Source organism: Chamaea fasciata, unplaced genomic scaffold (assembly GCF_029207755.1).
Source record: "Chamaea fasciata isolate MVZ Bird 193981 ecotype frontalis unplaced genomic scaffold, bChaFas1.0.hap1 SCAF_5, whole genome shotgun sequence".
NCBI lineage: Eukaryota > Metazoa > Chordata > Aves > Passeriformes > Sylviidae > Chamaea > Chamaea fasciata.
The window spans coordinates 58118397-58138371 of record NW_027094090.1 but is presented as its reverse complement, the minus strand read 5'-3'; the positions used below and the strand labels follow the sequence as shown (position 1 = coordinate 58138371).

Genomic DNA, 19975 nt, shown 5'->3' with positions numbered 1-19975 from the left:
GTTTGAATGCAATTCAGATCTCAGAACTTCCTAATATTAACACAGGGAAAAAAAAAAGGCAACTTTTTTGGGAAGAATTGATTACATGGTGCAACTCTCCTATTTCCCATACCAGGATTTTCTGTAAGTCCATGTTTAACCGTTCTCTCATCAGTGCTCTGTTTGCTTGATGTTTTTAGCTCACTGAATCCTAACGATCTGAAGAAAGACTCCTCTGTTCTCCACATCACTAAATCTCAAGGAAGATATGGGCCCACGCCATCACCTCAGCCAAAACTCCCCTCCCAGCACTCACTACAGAAGCAGGGAAAGAGTAGCACTGACAACACTCAGGTTGCACAGCTGCCCACGGCCAACGGTGTCGTGGCACAGGACCAGCCGGAGGACGAGGATGGGAGATCGCCGGAGCGCAGCTCGGCCGTGTCCACCCCTGTCCCGGAGGATGCCACAAACAGCAGCTGGATAAACGGGGAAGGGGAGAGCACCCGCAGGGAGTCCTTGCAAAGTGTGACTGCCTGTGAGGAGCAGATGCTCAACAGCTGCCACAGGACTCCGAGCAGCGACACGCTGCCCCCACCCGAAAATGAAACTCTAGAAATTAATTCTGATGTCAAGGAAGAACCAGCTGAGGAAAGCAGTAAACATGATCAACCTGTAGAAACAAAGGTAAAGAGAGAAATGGTTAAATCCTGATATATCACTACTTTTTGTATTTTCTCTAGGTTTTTATTTTCAAAAATACTCCTTCCAGGAGCAGGTCAGAAATTGAAAATATTTTGGTTATTTTCCCTCTGAGAAAAGACAAGAAAAAAATTTGCTTTCCTTTTCCCATACTCTCCCCCCACTTTGCTCTTCTCCTCATCCCCTTGGATCTTTCTCCATTAGTTATCTGCGGTTTAAAAAAAAGGGAAACTCAAATACGTGTTTAGCACCATGCTTCAGCTGTGCCAGCCTACAAGGGACACATGTTAGTGGTGTATATGAAATAAAATGTCATGCGAAGTAAACTGTAATGACAGAGCTTCAGGCAGAAGTGTTGTGTGAATCCCTAACTTGGATGTAGTTGTCAAGTCAAAGCTGGAAAGGCAGTGGCAGTCTGCTAGTGATCAGATAAGATGCAATGTTCAGGGTACACTAAATATATGACGTTTTAGCAGAAGAACTTATATCATGGTGAATTTGAGCTCCCTTGTAAGGAAGGTTTTAAATGCTTAAACGGAGCAAGTGGATGGAAGGAAATCTGTCTTGGGAAATTAATTACTGCAAATGGTGCATATTTTTCACTTGTAAAAGTTTACTTATGCAGTTTGCCTCCTTGTACCAAAGCAGTAAATGTGATTAACAGTTCTGGTCCAGCCATCCCCTGTTTGGCAGGGGGAGCTTGGCAGACCCTCCCAGCCTTCCTCTTCCCCATAGAGCCAAACAGCTGATGCTGAAAAAGCTCCTCACTGCTGGCCAGGTGTGTGCCAGCACCATTTCACTGCAGCCCTTGAGTCTGGTTAGCTGGGGGTCACATACACACATGCCTGGAGGTAAATTCTGTGACAGGGAAAGGTGGCTCTCAAATTCTCATGTATTATTGGCTGAAATATCTTAGGTAATGATAAAAAGTGATGGGTTGTGTGGGTTTTCTTTTATTTTAATTTTTTTTTGCAGTAAGCATAAGCCTGGGTACAGTACAAGGCAGTTTTGACCTGCCACACCTCTCATAATGTTTCTGTCTCCTGTTCGGTAATGCCTGTTTCCCCTCTTTATGCCTATAAAGTGCTGAATTCTCAGTGGGCAACGATGTTAAGCTTGAATCCAAGTCACGCAGTAAGGTGCTGGCAGCATTTTCAGGAAAAAGCTGAAAAGGGAAGCAGTTCTGTTTTAAAGTTCAGGAAGGAACTGGGCAAATGCTGATGGCAGCAATCTCATTAAAATCTGTCTTTGAGCTGCTGGGACCAGCATGTGTGATCTGTCTTACATTGACAATGATTCAGCTTGTGAGGTGTAATGTGGCAGTAACTAGATCTATATTGTTCACTGGTGCTTGAAGGGCACAAAACCAAGACAAACTCATGCAGGATGACTTTCAGTTCTGCACCAGTGCAAGCTTAAATCTGTAACACTGAACTGGGTTGCAGCAGCCCTTCCTGAGATACCTCGTGCAACAGGGACTTCCCCTTTAGCCTAGTGAGGTTGAGAAGCATTTCTGCCACCCTTTACAGGATGAAACACTGATTTAGTTTGGATTAATGCAACCTGGAAATGGAAATCAGCCATGTGGTGGTCTGAGTAGCTGCTGCCATGCTGTCTGGATTGGGAGAAGGATGATGTTCAACAGGAGAGCTCTGGTGGACCTTTAGGCTGTTTCTGTGTTCAAGCACACACTGGGAAGAAGTAAGAGCATTAGACAATCTGTGATTTTGCTAAATGCCTACTTAGTCATTATAGAATATTAAAACTGGGATGTAGTCCAGTTAAGGTTCACTCCACAGGATAACAGCACTCTCCTGCCCTTTTGATTAAAAATATAAGTACAATTGAATAAAAGTAAAAGGAGCAGATGCGTGTGAGTCATAGTAAAACTTTATGAGTCTGATATATGTATTTTGATGCTGATGCAAAGTATCTTGTCTCCTGCATGCCATGTTTCTTAGTTCAGGAAAGAGCAGAAAGTGGTTCTCTCTCGCTTTGTAAATGTGAACGTGTACAGTAGAAGTAATCCTAAATCCACAGCTGGAAGGGGTGAATCAAATAGGTACAATACCAGTGTAGAAATTACTTTTTGGACTTGGAAAAGAAGGCTTGTTTTGAAATAGTGTTGCTCTTGCAATTATTTTCCCCTCCCTTATCACTGAAGATCTGACTAAAGACAGATTATTGCAGGTTCTGGAAAAAACTGGGCAAAATTTATTAAATTTGGCAGTGATCTGAAACAATTTCCCCAGACGACCAGAGTAGAGTATCCTTTATTTCTCTTATTTACTGAAATAGTTTGAAAGTAATGAAACACAATCATAACAAGCAAAAAGACAATTAAAAATGAAAAGTTTCCTGCCTTGCAGCAGAAACACCTCCTGTCATAAAAATTGGTTTGTCTAAACTGCGGAGGCTGAGTAGTACAAGAACATCTCAATCAATTAACTTCCTGAATAACATCTTCTGGGGAATCTGCTGCTACAGCTAACTGAAGACAAGAGGACAAATGTGCGTTTGTTGTGAGACTGGTAGCAAATAGGGGATATAGACTGCCTGCATGCCACAGATGGGGAAGAATCCACTGAAATCTTTAATAAAGTCCTTATATGATGTCTTCTTTTAATGATAGTGTTGGGGGCTCTGATGTTTCAGATGCAAAACCTGGTGGAGATAATGGATTTCTAAATGTAGGGTGATGTTTCAGTTTAACCAGGGTAAAATTTTTAGTTTTGCAAAGTTAATTTTCTGCCAAGAAATGTTTCACTGTTGAAAGACTTAAGAGGTTCTACCAACTTCTTGATTATACATTTTTTAGTCTTCTTCAGAAAGAGTAGTGGGAACAAAGCTGTATATCTTCAGCATAAGATATAAATATATAAATGCAATACAAATACATAAATCTTCTTGTGAATTTCTTTAGGGATATCAAGATCTTTCCATTTTGTTGGTTGCTGTGCAAGAAACAAGCAGAGTGTAATTTTAATTATATTTGTTCATACTCTACTTCTCTCACCCTGTCTGTGTTGTTTAATATATTCCTTCAAAGCCCTCAGGGCAAGGGCTATGCCTGAGTAAAGGTGAATCATACATATCACTGTCATGCTGGCAGGTAGTTTTCTTGACAGGAGATGGCTCCTGTTTGGTTTGGATAATAAGAAGGTTCATACTTTCACCAGCATTTTTCACACCTCTTCTTAATTTCAGAGTTCAAAATTACTTACTTTTATTTCTTAAGCATCCGTAGTAATATAAGTATTCTAAGGATGAGCAGCTTTGTACTATGAAACTAGATCCAGCTGAAATATTTAGTGCAAGCATTGGAACAGAGATTCAGGTTTGCAGTCTCTGCTGATGCAACCCTTGGTCTCTCACACTCCAGATATTTTGGTCTGCAGATGAAATCATATACCTGTGAAATGTAAGTGTTCTCTGTATAGCACATTAGCCATTTCTGCTTGGTTTTATATGTTGGGTTGCCATGTGTTATGGATTGTCACAGAAATTTGAAATGTTCCTTGAAATAATTGTTCCCTGAAGTTACCTTCCCCTCCCCTCAACAACACCCCCTGCTTCCCCCCTGTGGACGTGCTGAAAGAAAAGCAGTAGTAGAGTTTTCTGGTATTTTTGCACTGATCTAACCTTGTAGGCGGGTGTTCTTATGCTGGAATGAGAACATGCCGCAGTGATTAAAATATAACTCATCCGTGATGTGCATTTTCCCCCACAAAGAAGATTCCCCTGTCAGGTCATGCAATGGATGTAGAAAGGAGATGCAAGTTCAAGAATTAAGAAGATGTGTAAGGTTGATAACTGAGAGGATTGGAAATCTGGACTCAGCTCATTTTATGTGATTTTTTTTTTGTGTCTGTGTGTGTGTGTTTGTTAAGCATGATTTTCCCTCTCTGAATTAGTTCAAGTAATCTTCTGTAAACTACAGATTGGCTCCATAGCACTACTTCAGGGAGCAAGTGGGGCTCTGGGGTGAGGAAAAAATGTAAAATAAAATTACTGAGGAACCAGTAACCTCCGTGGTTTTGTGCCTCAAGTCCACATGTGAGATCTTTTGTAAATGGCTGCACTAAGCAGCAAGCTGTAGCTGTAATAGCTAATCCTCCAGCTCCCTGCGATGTCTCTTGACAGCACTTAAAACACTATTCTGTAGGTTACTGTGGTTGCTATGCTGATTTAAACAGATTTAATGAACAGCTTTGAAGTCACTATTGAAAGCCTGTTTTTCGGGAGGAGGTTTGCCATGTAGCAGTGTAACTGTGAACATTGCCGATTAGAATTGAAATACGTTTAAATTCTGAATGCTTATTGAATACCAAAATGGGGAAAAATGCACTGAACTCCCTTAAATATAAGACTGTACTTTAATGTTTGCTACTCTTCACACAGTTTTTGTAAGGATACTTGCAAATGTTTATGATACTCTTGTGGGAAGAAGTGTGCAGTTTGAAATCAGAAACCACTCTCTCAAACTCTCCTCTCTTTTTTTTTTTTATGAAGAATTTTTTATGGTTTGTCTAGCAATTACCAGTTTCCCATAGGCAGTGTGATAATACTGCCATTTATTTCCGGAAGACTCTGATGTCGTTAGATGTGAACAGACTATCACTAGATCTGGAGAAAGAATCTTGTAATGGAAGTGTCAGTTTGTTGAGCCTGACACTTGCAAGCCTGAGGCATTTCCCTAATGTTTTGATATTGTAGAAAGCTGTCCTTTCATTGTTTGTTTTGGAGTAATTTTGCCCAGCAATTTATAATTACATATTCTAACATATTTAGTTTAATATTGAAAATTGAGTGAATGTTTTAAGTTTCTGTTCATCAGAAGAATCAGAAATATATTTTGTGGAATAAAAGATTTTAAAATGAAAACTTCCCTTTAAATGGAAAAATGACCTCCATAAAGATTTAAAGAAGGAGTTCTCTAATTGCAGTCAACAGTTATTCAGCAGTGAATGTATTGGTGAACATAAAACATTTAGTACAACATTTTTCAATAATTTTGTTGTGCAAAGAACACGCAGTTCAAATAACTTCTGAAATGGGGCGGGTGTGAACAGTGAGTACTCCCATCTGTTCCCTCTTACTCTGCAAATCAGTTCTTCCAGCTCTAAAGGTCAGTGGTACTCAATTACCAGGATGTGAGCTGATCTGTTGAGTGGGGAGCTGGTGCTTTGGCAAAGATCCTTTTACAAAACTGGAAAATACTAAGTCTTTTAGGCTTTGAATTTTGCTCTGCAATTTGACTGATTTTTAACATTCTCTGACTTTTGTATGTGTTGGTTAAACTGCGGGAAATGATGTATTTTTCGAAGCTGGTGTTTATTACTAAACGTTAAACTTGTATTTCAGTTTTTGGCCTATAAGGTACTGGTAAGTATTAAGTTTGGTGGGGTTTTTTTTTGAATTATGTTTTCTTCAGTGTCCTAAGAGCTGGTCTTATTTTCCTCCAGGAGACAGATGAGCAGAAACGTCACAAAATTGCCAATGAACTTCTGCAAACAGAAAAGGCCTACGTTAGCCGACTTGACCTCCTAGATGGGGTACATTTTTCTCAAATTTGCTTTTATTGTGTTGCCTTGAATTCACTCAAATGGCTATGCATAAGTGTGGGTATAAATTACATGAGATATGGCATGTTTTTCACATTTTTCTGATTTTCCAGCCAGTCATTTTCCATTGCCACATGGCTTTGCCTTTGCTTCTATTTTAAGAATGCTATATTTTTAATAAGTATTAGAATTTTGTGGCTATTAATGCAATATGTTCTGTGCGTGGAGATGTTGCTATAAGCAATCATGCTGGTAACCAACGAGGGGGATGGATAACCATATCTTGGCTTCCAGTGAATTGCAGTGAATGCTGCAATCACCCACTCACTAGAAAATTACTAAATCCTTCTAATTTGAACTACCCAATCAGAATCTTTCTTTAGTCCCAAAGAACCTAGAAGTTGCCCATTCCAAAAAATATATCCTGTATTTTCCCATTATATATTTAGAAACAGAAATTACTGTTCCTACAAAAAAAAGAGTTGGACTCTGATGCTTTGTAGAATCTAACTGATATTTCTTAAATGTAAAAGTTTGTACTTGAGTATTTTCCTTCCTAAGTCTTGTTTACTTTCCACATAACACATATACATTTTGCCTGGACGCCTCTAGCTTTGCATTGCCTTACTACAGGATATTTTTCTCAGACTCTGCAGTTTAAATTTCTCGGGTCCAGTGCAAAAGTTTTGTACAAAGAGTGAATGAAAAGCAAAAAATCTCAACTGATACAATAATTGTTCAGGCTGCTTGGGGATCTAAGTAATCGTCCTCATGAAAGTGGGTTTGCACAGCAGACCCACATTGTGGTGGAAGTATGGTGACTTTCAAAAGCAAAAGTATTGAAGGAAAAAAAATGATTAGAGAAGTTTAAAAATAAAAAAAAATAAGTTTGCTTCCTTCATAGATTTTTCTGTTGGGTAATGTACAACTATTTTCCTTGATGTCTTCATAAGTGCATTACTGCTATGTCTGTTTTCCAAATATTGACTGGAGAGCATTCTGAAAAATGAGTTTCAAACACAGCTGCTCAACTGCTGCTAATGAGAGGAAAGCAGAAGACTGGGAAGGGACTGTTATATTTTTAAACTTGGTTAAAAAGTTGTGTAATCTTTATGGTCTTCAAAGTAACTAACAGTCCTGTTGGCAGTACAGCAAACTGGGCATGTCTTAGAGTATATGTGGCACTATTTGGCTATTTTTCCTTTTAAGACACTTCTGCTGTCTCAGTTGGGGTGATCAAAGTTCCTGCCTTCAGACTCTTTTTGTCTTTTGCAAGTTCTTACCCAGACTTCCGAAGCCCTTTCCAGGGAGATGTAATCTGTTCAAGTGTGGGAGAGGGTGGAAGAGGGACAATAGCTCTCCAAAAGCACTGTTTTTTGGTGATGTGCATATTAACAAATGCACATTTTGTAGCTGCACCTAGTCAAGTTGAGCCCACTGAAGGAGAAAGAGTTTATTTAATTCAGAAGAGACTATAGTCGACTAAGAACTGGGTCCCTTCTGTACTTTAAATGATATGTGGGGACCACTCATAGTCTGCCAACAACTTTGATTTCAAAAGGTTAAGGGGATACAGCATTCAAGGAAAACCGTGGGGCTAATGGTGATCAGACATCATGCAAATTGCAAAGAACAGAGGAGTGGAAAATACTACTGGAAGGCTGGGAAAGCTGAGATGATCTAGCTGTTAAAACAGGCAGGATGTCTGGAGCTGATCCAAAATGGCACGGCTTCAGTTTGGCTCTCTTTACGTCAGCCTTGCCTGCAGTGCTCTCCTGGCTTACGAGAAAGAAAGTGGGGTGTAAGGGGAGGAGAAATGTTTCACTTCCAGTGAGCAAAAGTTAAGGAATGAGTTCATCACTACTGTTCTATATTACTGAAATATTAATCTTGCCTCAGGAGGGGTGGATAGGTGGTCTTCCATTGTTTAAATATAATAGGCTGACAGGTTTGGGGTGCTTTTTCTGTATTGCAGGTGTTCTATTCCAGACTCCTTGAGGAAGCCAACAGAGGTTCATTTCCACCTGAAGTGATCAATAAAATCTTTTCTAACATTTCGTCAATAAATGCCTTCCACAGTAAATTCTTACTTCCGGAACTTGAAAAAAGAATGCAAGAATGGTAAGAGGCGCTTCACTGGTTAATACACTGCTAAAATTGTGTCTGTAGAAACTCTCTTGTAGGGTTGAGGTAGGGAAAGTATCTTCAAATTAAGTTCTCCAGGCCCAGGGACTACTGTGAGTAAGAGAACATCCGCTGTTCCTCAGGATCTGACTCAGCAGAGGACTTGCATCATTTACTCAAAATAAAGGACATGGATCTCATTGAAGCCAGTGAGATTACTCATGATCAAATGTCTTGCTAATTTAGGGATTCAGACTCAAATTATGTGCTACCCAGTGAATTAATAGTACAGAATTCAAAGTTGAGTTAAACAACATGTGGTTTATGATAATGCTGAAGTACAGTAACCTTTGTTGTTACTGCTTTTTGTAATAAGGTGAGACATACTCTTCTTCTTCTATGTTTTAGTTTTCTGTTTGAAATTAAAATCCATGTCAGATATATTTCAGGGCCATTTTCCCCTCAGCTTTTCTCGACCTCAGTTTGGAGCCAGCAAGGATAGAACAGGTGTAAATGTACTCTGTAATAATCATGTACAGATGTAGTATCTTTATCCTGCCTTGGGGTGTATGCGTGTGTGATTCTGGACATGTTAAAACATAGCTGTGCATATTTGGTCTCTTCTATGTAATAGAAAAAAAAAAGAAAAGCTCTCAAACCGTTGCTGCTTCCCTACCTTCTTTGGGAATAAGAATAACCTCATTTAAAAAGAAATTACGAGTTTCATGCAGTTGTTTCACCTCAGCACTTGTTTGGCTCCTATATTCTATGTTATCTAGAATTTATTATGAGGAATTGCAATGTTTGTCCATACATAATTTCCAGTTACACTATCATGTAACTCCTTTATTGTCAAAAAACACACCAAAAATGAGAAAAAATATTCTTTTGTGATATGCATGAAAATCTTAGACCAGACAGTGGTGCTTTAGAGAGCAACTATATATCTTCTGACTCTGTAAGATGATTCCCCTTTAAATGATGATTCTTTAAAATAGAATACTTACCATGCACAAACACATGGTACCTCTGTGTACCTCTGTGTAGTCTATAATGCAAGGAAGTAAATGAAATATAAGCATTGTGAAATATAAGAAAGCTTACACTTTAAGTTCCCTGCAGAATGGCTTGAGTAAGTAAAACCTACCCATTTCTTTAAACAAGAGTTGAAAAATTCTGACAGGAAATATGAATGCCTGGATTACACTAGAGTGCTTGTTCATGAGAAGTGGAAATTAGATGTTTAAAAAACAGCTCACACCACATTATGTAGGTGCTGTGTAATTTGAAATGAAATTCACGATGTAATCTTGAAATTCTGCTCTAGACCTTTTATGGAGCACAGAATAAGGGTTACCTTACTTTACGTATTTGCAAAATGCTAAACTGCTCACTGCCATAGTGTGTATAATTATATAATTTCAAAGGCTGAAAAGTGTTTTTTGCAGATAAGCTTTGACTCTTGGGGCAGAGCTAATAAATTGCATCAGAAGGATATTATCTTTTCCACAATGCGTGAAAACAACCTTTGTGCCGTACCTGGGACAGCCTGTTTAAATGTCCTTGAAGCGTGCTTTTGGGAGGAGTTAGAAAAAGGGTGCAGTTGAAGGCAGCTTTTTCTGATCATTGCTGAAAGAAAAATCTGGGGTAATTTTCTCTCCCCATCACTGGTCTCTGAAATTTTCTGGCATAATAGCTTCTGCCAGATACAGTCTTCTCAGCAGTTCCTCTCATTAGACACAAGAAATCAAGTCTGTTCTGTGGGTAGCTTTATGTGCTTCTATTATTCTTCTGGCAAAAAAGCTGGATAAAAATTTCTGACTCTTTCCTTGAGTTTAAATTGAAAACTTAGAGTAAAAATACGTAATTTTGTAACTGGGAAAGCAGATCAAAACCAAATTCTTTTTTGGAAGAAAAGGCAGTGTGAATCTAAACTTATCAAGTGAAAGTGAAATTTTCTTGTAGCTGCATTTTGAATGTGTTGAGCAACAGCTGGAGCTGAATATCTCTTACAACATATGGGTTGAAAACACTGGAAACAGCATTGTTGCAATATATTTCCCATGAAAAGTCTGTAACAGAGCATAACGAGCATAACAGTGATCCCATGCCATAGAATCGTCAAATGGTTTGGCTTGGAACAGACCTTAAAGATCATGTAATTCCAACTCCCCTTCTGTGGGCAGAGATACCTTTCTCTAGACTATCAAACAAAATAATTAGATACAATACCCTGGGTCTTCTGTCCCCAAGGATGACCAGTAGCAGATACTCAGGAATAACATAAGAGCACTGCATGATTTCAGAGACCAACTTCCCACCCCGTCTTATCCCCTCACTGCCAGCCCCAGCAGCAGCCCAGTCCTCTGCCAGGTGTTACACAAGAACTCTGCCCTGCCGAGGCAGCTGGGACTGGACCAGCTTTTGACAGCCCTGCAATATTCACTATTCAAATAGAACTTCTCTGTTCTGCACAGCTTTTCTCTCAAAGAAGTGGTGTGCTGGAATGGGCTGTAGAAGTAATTGCAGTAGATTTCTTCACTTTAGATTACTATGGGAACATTGATTTCAGACTTTCAGAAATCCATACTGAGGTACTGAGTTTCTGAGTCTGTCCCTGAAAATGAGACATGAAATGTGCTTTGTGTTGTAGTTCTTGGAGGTGCCTGTGTGTGCTGCTCCACATTTTTTGTATGCCTTGGGAGTGCAGCTTCTCTCAGCCTCTCCAGCTGTTACTTTACTATTCTGTTTTATCTGAAGACGCCATCAGGAATTGAGAAAAATGTGGAAAAGTTCTCACAAAAGACTGGAATCCAAGGGATTATTTTTCCTTTATTTGTTTCTTTAGATAAAAAGTAATTTCAAAAGATGTTAATATATATGTTTATACAAGGCACAGAGTAGAAGCTGTACAGGACAGGTTTAGCCCTCAAACCAGACCACAGGTTAGATATTTTAAAGCTTAAATTATGGTCAAAAGAAGATAATGGGGTTTTAAGAAACTGCAGATAAACTAAACTAGGCCATGTTTTGCAAATAAAATCTTTCATGTCTTCAGTTTCTAGCTTTTCTCATTTTAGCCCTCTACATGACCTGTGGTGCCTATACATCATCAAAGGGGATACAAATACTCTTCCTGTGTGAATTCAGATTTAATGCTTACATTGGAACTCCATATGAGGCGATCCCAAACAGAAGGATTCTCTGTTAAACATTTGAAACCTTTTATAACCTTGTGTGACTTTTTTTTCTTTTCCTGTTTGCTCTGAGATTCCACCCTCTTACTTTGCAGGACTACCACCCCTAGGATTGGAGATATTCTGCAGAAGCTGGCTCCTTTCCTCAAAATGTATGGCGAGTATGTGAAGAATTTTGATAATGCAATGGAATTGGTGAAAACGTGGACTGAACGGTCACCTCAGTTCAAATTCATTATTCAAGACATTCAGGTAATGGGGAGAATAATGTAGACCCCTCAAGTAATAGAAAAAAATACATAGGCTTGTGGATAAAAAGAAGGATTAAAGAGAAAATTAAATACTAAATCCATTAGAATTAAGGTAATTGTTTTTATCTACTTCACACTGCGTTTTTCCCTTCTCCTTCCTGCATATGTGCACAACCCACCCACAAAAATCCAGCTTTTTCTCCTGCAAAAGAGAGGAGCAAATTGTAAAGGCTGAAACATCTGAAGACTAAAAAAATAGTGCATTTTGTTGTAAATACCAAAAGTAAATACCATTTTAGGATAAAGTGAAAAGAGAGTGCAATTCTAGATCCCTGCACTGCATCCAGTAATATTGTGTTTGCTCACAGTAATGCTGAGCACAGAAAGCTGAAGAGCCCAGGGATGCCAGTCTTTTCCAAAGGCTCGTTTCGCACCCTCTGGTGCTCCCTGTGGGTGTCTCTGAGAATTGGCAGGTGTGTGTCCTGCTGCAATCTGAGCACTTAAAAATAGGATGAAATATTTCTACTTAAATTTTACTGCTCTGTGGGTCTTGTGGTTGTAGGCCAGGGAGGAAAACGCTGTATGTATTAATGTAATTTTCCTTTTTATAATCTAATTGCATCTAAAATTATGGAAATGAATATGCATCTTAAGATATCAAGGAGGGATACTTCTGAAGGAGTTGACATTGTAAATGAAACTCAAAGAAAGAATTCCCTCCTCATATAGGTAAAATATACCTTTGTAGCCCATTTAAGTGATTGTTTATAATCTGTGGTCATGAGTTACTCTTATTAATTCAGAAATATTTCTCTTGTCTGTTATTACAAACCTATTTTAAAATACACTGGAGTTTAAAAGACTTTTTTTTGGTAAGACATTTTGGTAAGACTGTCAAATACTTAGAATAAATTTTTACAGTAATTTTTTTTGTGAAGATTTTCTGATTATCTGGTTTGGTAAAATAGTTCTGTATTCTTTCAGAAGATCTACCATGCACGTTTCAAAATACATTGTTTATGTTTCATCAACCATAACTTTTATTTTATGGTACCGTAATGACATTTTTGCCTGCTTCATTGAAATATGTTTACAATTTTTTAGAAGGAAAAAGTGTGTGGAAATTTGACATTGCAACATCACATGCTAGAACCAGTCCAACGCATTCCACGCTACGAGATGCTTCTAAAGGACTACCTAAGGAAATTGCCTCAGGATTCCCTAGACTGGAAAGATGCTGAAAGTAAATATCTTCAGGCCATTAAAGGAGCTATAATAAGATATTAGTAAGAGGATACTGTAAATTAAAGATATTTTCAGGAAAGATGAAGTGAAGAATTACCCATGAAAAGAATGATAGAATTTCTTCAGTGGAATCATAGAATTCCTTGGAAAAGAAATCTGTTTGAATTGAAGTCAATGTAGAAACCATAAAGCCTTTAGTATTCTCTTAGAGCACATAAGTTTTACTTTGGTTTTGGAATAGCGCACAGGTTTTGATTTGTTTGCTTTGCAGATGATCAGGGCTTGTGGTGGCTTTTTTTTTTTTTTGGTTGGCATTTTGGTTTGCTTTATGCACATTTGGAATGTGTGACTGTTATTTGTAGAAAACATGAAGTTAGACTCACTGTATTTTTAAGCTTCTGCAGGGAAAAAGCACAGCCCAGTTTTTAAAATTTCTTCCTCTCTGTATTTACACAAGAACAGCTCAAGATACTTGCATGGAGTGTTCAAAATCACTTGCCAGATAATTATTTTAAATATTTCATTTTTAGCACCATTACAGTAAACACTTGTAAGATGAGTTGTTTCAACTGAAAAAATATAGTTTACCTTTCTGAACTGCTTTGAAAAAAGGAGGGAGAGAACCATGACTGTTCTTGTCACAGAAAAATGTGATTCTAAGTGCTGAAGTGCAGCAGCAATCTGCAATAATTCTCTTCTGGTCTTTCCATATTATAACTTCTATTTAGTAGCTGACTTTTTTATGCCTTGTACTTTACCTCGTTTTCTTTTTATTGCTAACTGAAATTTATTGTGTTTTGTCATTTACCTAAAAACTACAAACATTTTTGTAGAATTACCCCCCCCCCCCCCTTCCCCCCCCCCCCCCCCGGTGTAGTACATAAATAAGTGAAAGTGCAGCTTTTTGGTTTTACTTATTTCCTTTTTCTTCTGTCTAGAATCCCTGGAAATTATATCCACTGCAGCGAGTCACTCAAATAGTGCAATAAGAAAGATGGTAAATGATCCTTGTTTTCCTGATCACTTTTCAATATATTATATTTCAATATTTGGTGAAGCTAGGAGACTGAATTGCAAATTGGCAAGAATTGGTTTCTTGGGTCAAAGTGATTGTTCCTCTTTACTGTATTTATACAGCTCTTGGAAATGATAGACAGAATCTGTCATTGCAACAAATTCTCTCAAGGGGAAGGTGGGACTGATTTAGTTCTTCTCCTGGCTCAAATCACTGATACTGCACTGAACTCTTAACCTTGTTTCATCTGTTTCTGTGGCTGCAGGATAATGTTTGTAAAGAGCAGTTACTGTTTCTCTGTCTGATTGGGCTGGGATGATAGGATCTTAATTGAAATGTGAGATGTTTTGGGCAAGAAATAATGCAGACATAAATAAACAACTGCTTTTTAAAAATTACCAAGGATATAACATTTCTAAAAGTACTTCTTGCTTTATCAACTAAATTAATCAGTCAGACCACACATACTGGGTATAAATATGTTTCCCAAAGCTAAGTCTCCAGATTTGTGCCAGTTCCCATCATTCAATTTAAACTAAAGATCTGTGCTTTCAATTAAAAAGTTTTGTAACTGTATTTTCACTGTAAAGGAGAATCTAAAGAAGTTGTTAGAGATATATGAGATGCTGGGAGAAGAGGAAGACATAGTGAACCCTTCAAATGAGCTGATAAAAGAAGGACAGATCCTTAAACTGGCTGCTCGCAACACATCCGCTCAAGAGCGGTATCTCTTCCTGGTGAGTATGGTGGCTGCTGGTTATGAGAACTGTGAAATTCTCATTAAACTGAAAAGTAAAAGCTTAGGATCTTTGCCCTGATGGATTGTGTGTTGGGGTCCCAGTGAGTAAGTCTCGTGGTTCTGTGGGCGCTTTTTATCGTGGCAGGTCACCCTCTCAGCTGGAATTGAAAAAGCACGGCCATTCTCCCTTACAACGCCCTTGGAAAAGGTTTTGATGTAGTTTGCTGCTTTCCATGCTTCTAAAATTGCTGATACATTTTTGCTCAGGGGTCTCTAGCATGGCCCGTCTTCTGGTTAATGAATGGTAGTGACATGATGTTGAGGAACAGCTCCTCCTTATCTGTACTTCAAACAAAAGCAGAAATCATAGAATAATAAAACCTCAACTGGGGCTGGACAGCTGACCTAAATGATGCTCCCTTCATAGGAGAGGTGACAAGCTCAAATGTGCTGTGTCTGTGATACCGACTAGGCAATAGTCTAGTCAGGATTTCTGTGAAATAGGATTCAACTGAAGTGAGTTTTTCTTTTTAAAAATTAATTCTGAGAAAAATGAGAGGGTAAAAAAGTGAGAAATTGAAACACTTTATATCTGATTTAATAACTCTGCTTCTAGGTTGGGACTTTAGACATTTAAACATTATTCAAAATTCTAATTTAATAAAGGAATACATCTTTGTCCTGCTTATGTACTATTTTTACCCCCTGTGATATGGAGGATTTCAGGGAATAAAAACTTCAGGAAATGTTCTTGTGTCTTGGAGAAAAGACAAATAATGTCTTCAAATAACATTAGTTATAACTTGTACAAAACAAAAATATTTTGGTGCAGGATAAATATAAATGTATACACTGAAGGGAAGAGTTCTTATTCTACAGATTACAGTAGTTAACTGTGTGAACAGTAGGTTTTGCAGAGTTGGGGCCTAAAAACAGGTATTTGGCTAGAAAAGCTTTACATTGGCATAGAATATCTGATCTGAGTATAGTTTGATACTAAATACTATGAAAACTGCTGCATATGCAGAATAATTATTCTTACATTCACTTAAGCTGTCCTTGAATCCTGTTCTTAAAGAAATAAGAAAGAGAAGTTGTCTTGCATTAGAGCTTTGGTCTTCTCATATATCAGCTGATCAGGAAAGAACCTGCTTTCTCACCTACCAGGTCTAGCTTTGTGATATTGTCCAGCTCTCAGTGGACAAACTATGGCTTTATCTGTGTTTTCCTTAGTGCAAAACCACGTGTTTATTTTTTTCCCCAGTTTAACAATATGTTGCTCTACTGCGTCCCCAAATTCAGCCTGGTGGGATCCAAGTTCTCGGTTCGAACCAGAGTTGGCATAGATGGCATGAAGATTATAGAAACTCATAATGAAGAATATCCACACACTTTCCAAGTGTCTGGAAAAGAGCGCACACTGGAGCTGCAGGCCAGGTAAGCAGTCTTTTTAGGCAGTTTCTTCAGATCAAATATTACAAATATTACAAATCCACACAGAAGAGTGGATTAACAGATTTGAAGAATGATGTGGTGGATTTCGTCTTAATATTGGTGTTTTGAAAATAGCCTAGGCTGCCAAAAAATCATGAATTGTCAGTCCAAGAATGTCTCTGAGCAGAAGATGCATCTCGGATGCATAGCACATTGGCTATCTTTGCAGAAATGCCCAAGATAGCTGTGAATGGGCTGGCTGAGAATTCGAGAGCAGTGCCAAGGCAGCCTGTCTGACTAAAGTGTTTTAGGACACTGGGTGTGTTAATCATTGGTGCCTCTGGGATCTGAGCTGCCTTGGTACCAAGGAGTCTGTTCACCTCAGAGCAGGTCCAACAAACAAAGCCCTCCCTCCCAGTGGGTTTATCTCCTGAGAATAGAGTTTTCTGCAGCAGTAGGTGGGCATCTGTTTTCCTCTGTTCCTCAGGCCCATTTCCTATCTACTGGTTTTCTTCCAGTCCCAAGTATCAACCTCCTCCTGGAAGGCAAGCTCTCCTTTTAGTTCTTGGGTCCTTTTCCTCCAGGTACACTCTTCTGACTGGCACTTATTCTGCTTTCCAGTTTATTAGTCCTTGTATCCTCCTTTTGCCAAGTTACCTTCCCTTTACCTTTTTGCACTGCCTAGACTAAATTGTCCCTGTCTAGACTCAAATAAAGTGAGATGCTCCTCCTCTCCTTTTGGGCCTGCTTAAAAATCACGTTCTTAGCAGTCAAGATTTCATTGCAGAGAAATGAGGATTAAATAAGATAACAGCATATAGATATTTACCTAGACTTTAATTCAATTTCAAATTAAATATATACGTTGAAAAATGATACAAAAAACCCTTTCCACTAGAATCTGCAGGATTTCTAGGGCATGTTTTTGGCTATCAGTCATATCTACTGTAAATTACTGTGTGATATCTTGCTAAGTATTTTGTAAATTGTTATGCCATATACCTATTTCAATGGTGAAAGGTGGCTTCTTTCTGAAGCTTGTTTTAATTGGAAGAAAATTGATTCAACAAATTAAGTTTATTTTGTTAGCTTTCCCACATTACCAGTAGGAGAAAGTTTACTACATTAGCTTACTTTAGGTAAGGGGCGCACAGATTTTTATCTTTTGCTTTGTGATCATTATTAGAATACATGAAGTCTGTACAAAACTGTAAAGGAATAGGTGCCACAAAGCTCTTATTCAATTATATTAGAAAAATCTTTATTAATGTATGAGTAGTGTATATACCCTATGCCTTAATGTCCTCAATTCATGAGCTTGTATTAACACTGTAATAATTTTTAATTTGCTCTTGGTGCATTCTTTGGTAGTAGGCTTATATTTATTTTTCAAACTATTATTGTAGTACATTTTCAATTATTGTTTTTAAATAGCTGGTAGATTATTTCTTTGGAAGGTTGCTGGTCAGGTACTATGCTTAATAGCTCAGCTTTTGGTTTTTACTGTAAGCAGGTAGGAAGAGTGATTCTGGCTGCTTGGGCAAGGTTTCTTCTTCATCATGTGCAGATGGCAGGTGGGAAGGGCAAACTATTGTTTAGGATTCTGCTTGCTTAAAATTTCTGCTAATACTGCAGAGCAACACGTGGGGAGCTGTTTTAATTGAGGTGTTGTAAAGGTTCTCCTTTGCATCCTTCAGAGCAATCCACAGAAAAATTAAATTTTGTATGACTGGTATTACATGGTGCAGCAGGGTTTTTTCCCCAACACATTATCCAAGGAGGAGGCCACTTTTGGAGAGCCGCATACACTGAAGTGTTAATTTTCATGTTTCTAACTTTTGTCTTCTGGTTTGGTTTGTTTGGGTGTTTTTTTAAGTTGGACAGTTAACTATTAGTATTATTAAAATTCTTTGGAACTACTGCAGAGTTACTTGGCTTTTGCAAGAAGTTGTTGATAGTGGGATAATGTTTCCTGAAGTAGTCTCAAACTAATGTGTCAAATGTTTCTTTTAGTTCTGAACAGGATAAAGAAGAATGGATAAAGGTAAATTCATCTTCATTCTTTATTTTCTAAACAATTTGTCACTGAAGCAATCAGAAAATAATATTAATGTTTTCTGTCTCTACTTTCTCTCTACTTATCAATAACTGGTCAGAATGCAGAGTCTGTTTTAAATTTTACCATGTCTGAGGAATTTCTCCACTGTTTTCTTAGGCACTTCAGAGTACTATTGAAGCTTTTCAGCAGAGGAATGAAACTTTCAGAAATGCAATTGCTAAAGAATATGAAGACATGCCTGTTGAAGTCTCTGTAAGCTGCTGTTATTTCTTTGTAACCTTCTTAATACCCATTGTGTTCTTCAATAAGTGGAAAAAGTTTGGCAGAAACTTTGTTTTCCAGCTCATCATTCTTATAGCAGAGTAATCACAAAGCAGTCATCTTGTTGGTAATTGTTTTTCTTCATAATGCCAAATCTTGTAAACAAGCCTCTTTCTTTCTTGAAACACATAACAGAGCACCCTTTCAGTGATGCATCATGATTTTTGACTGGGTTCTTTGTTACTTTTTTATAGATCTCAAAATGCATCTCAAGCTGTGTTTTGTAATTTCCTTTCCAGAGGAAGAGAATAAGTATTTTCCTATTTCAAATACTGTGCAGCTTTTTACTAGCTTTTTAAATTCTTTTATCCCCCTCCTGCCCCCCTGCTTTAGAATGCTGAGCTTGGGAAGAGAGCGCCGAGGTGGATCCGGGACAATGAGGTCACCATGTGCATGAAATGCAAGGAGCCCTTCAATGCACTGACAAGGAGGAGGCACCACTGCCGAGCATGTGGACACGTATGTCACCCTGATTTTTCAGCCTTCTGGTTGTTTTCATTTCTACTGGAGTTTTCTCACCAATTGTGACAAAAACAAAGATTGATGTTTTGTAAACACACACTCCTTTCCAGAGGGGAAGGACAAATTGATGGACATCTGAGTTGACCACTGTGGTCAAAAAGGTGTTCCTCTCATCCCCAAGTCCTTGACCAAATCCCAAAAACTGTATAAGTTGAGATCGCCCAAATAAACTTCCCTTTTCCTTTTCATCTCACAACCTCACAGGTGAGTGTAGTTCTTCCGTATCCTCTAATGACACATGTAAGTGCAAACCCCAGTGCCTGCAGCTGTCCAGCAGGCCTGGGAGGGTCTGCAAGCACCTGCTTGGCTTCTCATGGCCCTTGTCATCACAGAATCATAGAATGGCTTGGGTGGGAAGGGACTTTAAACATCATCTAGTCCCAACCCCACTGCTGTGGGCAGGGACACCTTGCACCAGACCAGGCTGCTCAGAGACACATCCACCCTGGCCTTGAACACCTCCAGGGACAGGGCATCCATGGCTTCCCTGGCAATCTGTTCCAGTGTTGTGGAGTCTGCTGCTGTACATGTAGCTGAAAGAAGCAGCTCTGCATACCACCAAGGACCCTCAGCCTGCTTTAGCTGGCACAGTGAATTTGGAAGTCATTAAGGAGCACTGTGCATTTGTGTATAATGTCCCAAGGCCCTCCACAAAGTATATTGTTAGCTTTGAGAGACCTTTACTAATATGAAGAGTTTCAAGACCATATTAAGATGGCATAATCACTGTTATTTCAGCCAGCACTGGCTGACTCCACCAAAAGACCATGAAACCCTGCAGTTTATCCTTAGGTTCACTTGGAGCTGCTCCCAGCTGGGTGCA

At 38.6% G+C, this 19975-nt stretch overlaps 1 protein-coding gene across 5 annotated transcripts in view; it reads left to right on the top strand.

Annotated features, from left to right (window-relative positions):
• Window positions 1-19975, top strand: part of LOC136289762 (protein bicaudal D homolog 1) — a 274544-nt gene that overhangs the window by 249070 nt on the left and 5499 nt on the right. For 3 of the 5 annotated variants that reach the window (XM_066183850.1, XM_066183854.1, XM_066183856.1), the window contains 11 exons: window positions 180-666; window positions 6147-6236; window positions 8221-8366; window positions 11662-11818; window positions 12922-13060; window positions 14001-14059; window positions 14668-14814; window positions 16081-16253; window positions 18264-18294; window positions 18466-18561; window positions 18964-19089. In XM_066183850.1, coding sequence (XP_066039947.1) covers window positions 180-666; window positions 6147-6236; window positions 8221-8366; window positions 11662-11818; window positions 12922-13060; window positions 14001-14059; window positions 14668-14814; window positions 16081-16253; window positions 18264-18294; window positions 18466-18561; window positions 18964-19089 — 1651 coding nt within the window. Of the gene's footprint in view, window positions 1-179; window positions 667-6146; window positions 6237-8220; window positions 8367-11639; window positions 11819-12921; window positions 13061-14000; window positions 14060-14667; window positions 14815-16080; window positions 16254-18263; window positions 18295-18465; window positions 18562-18963; window positions 19090-19975 lie in introns of those variants that run through there. The other 2 variants (XM_066183862.1, XM_066183851.1) reach the window with 2 other exon arrangements.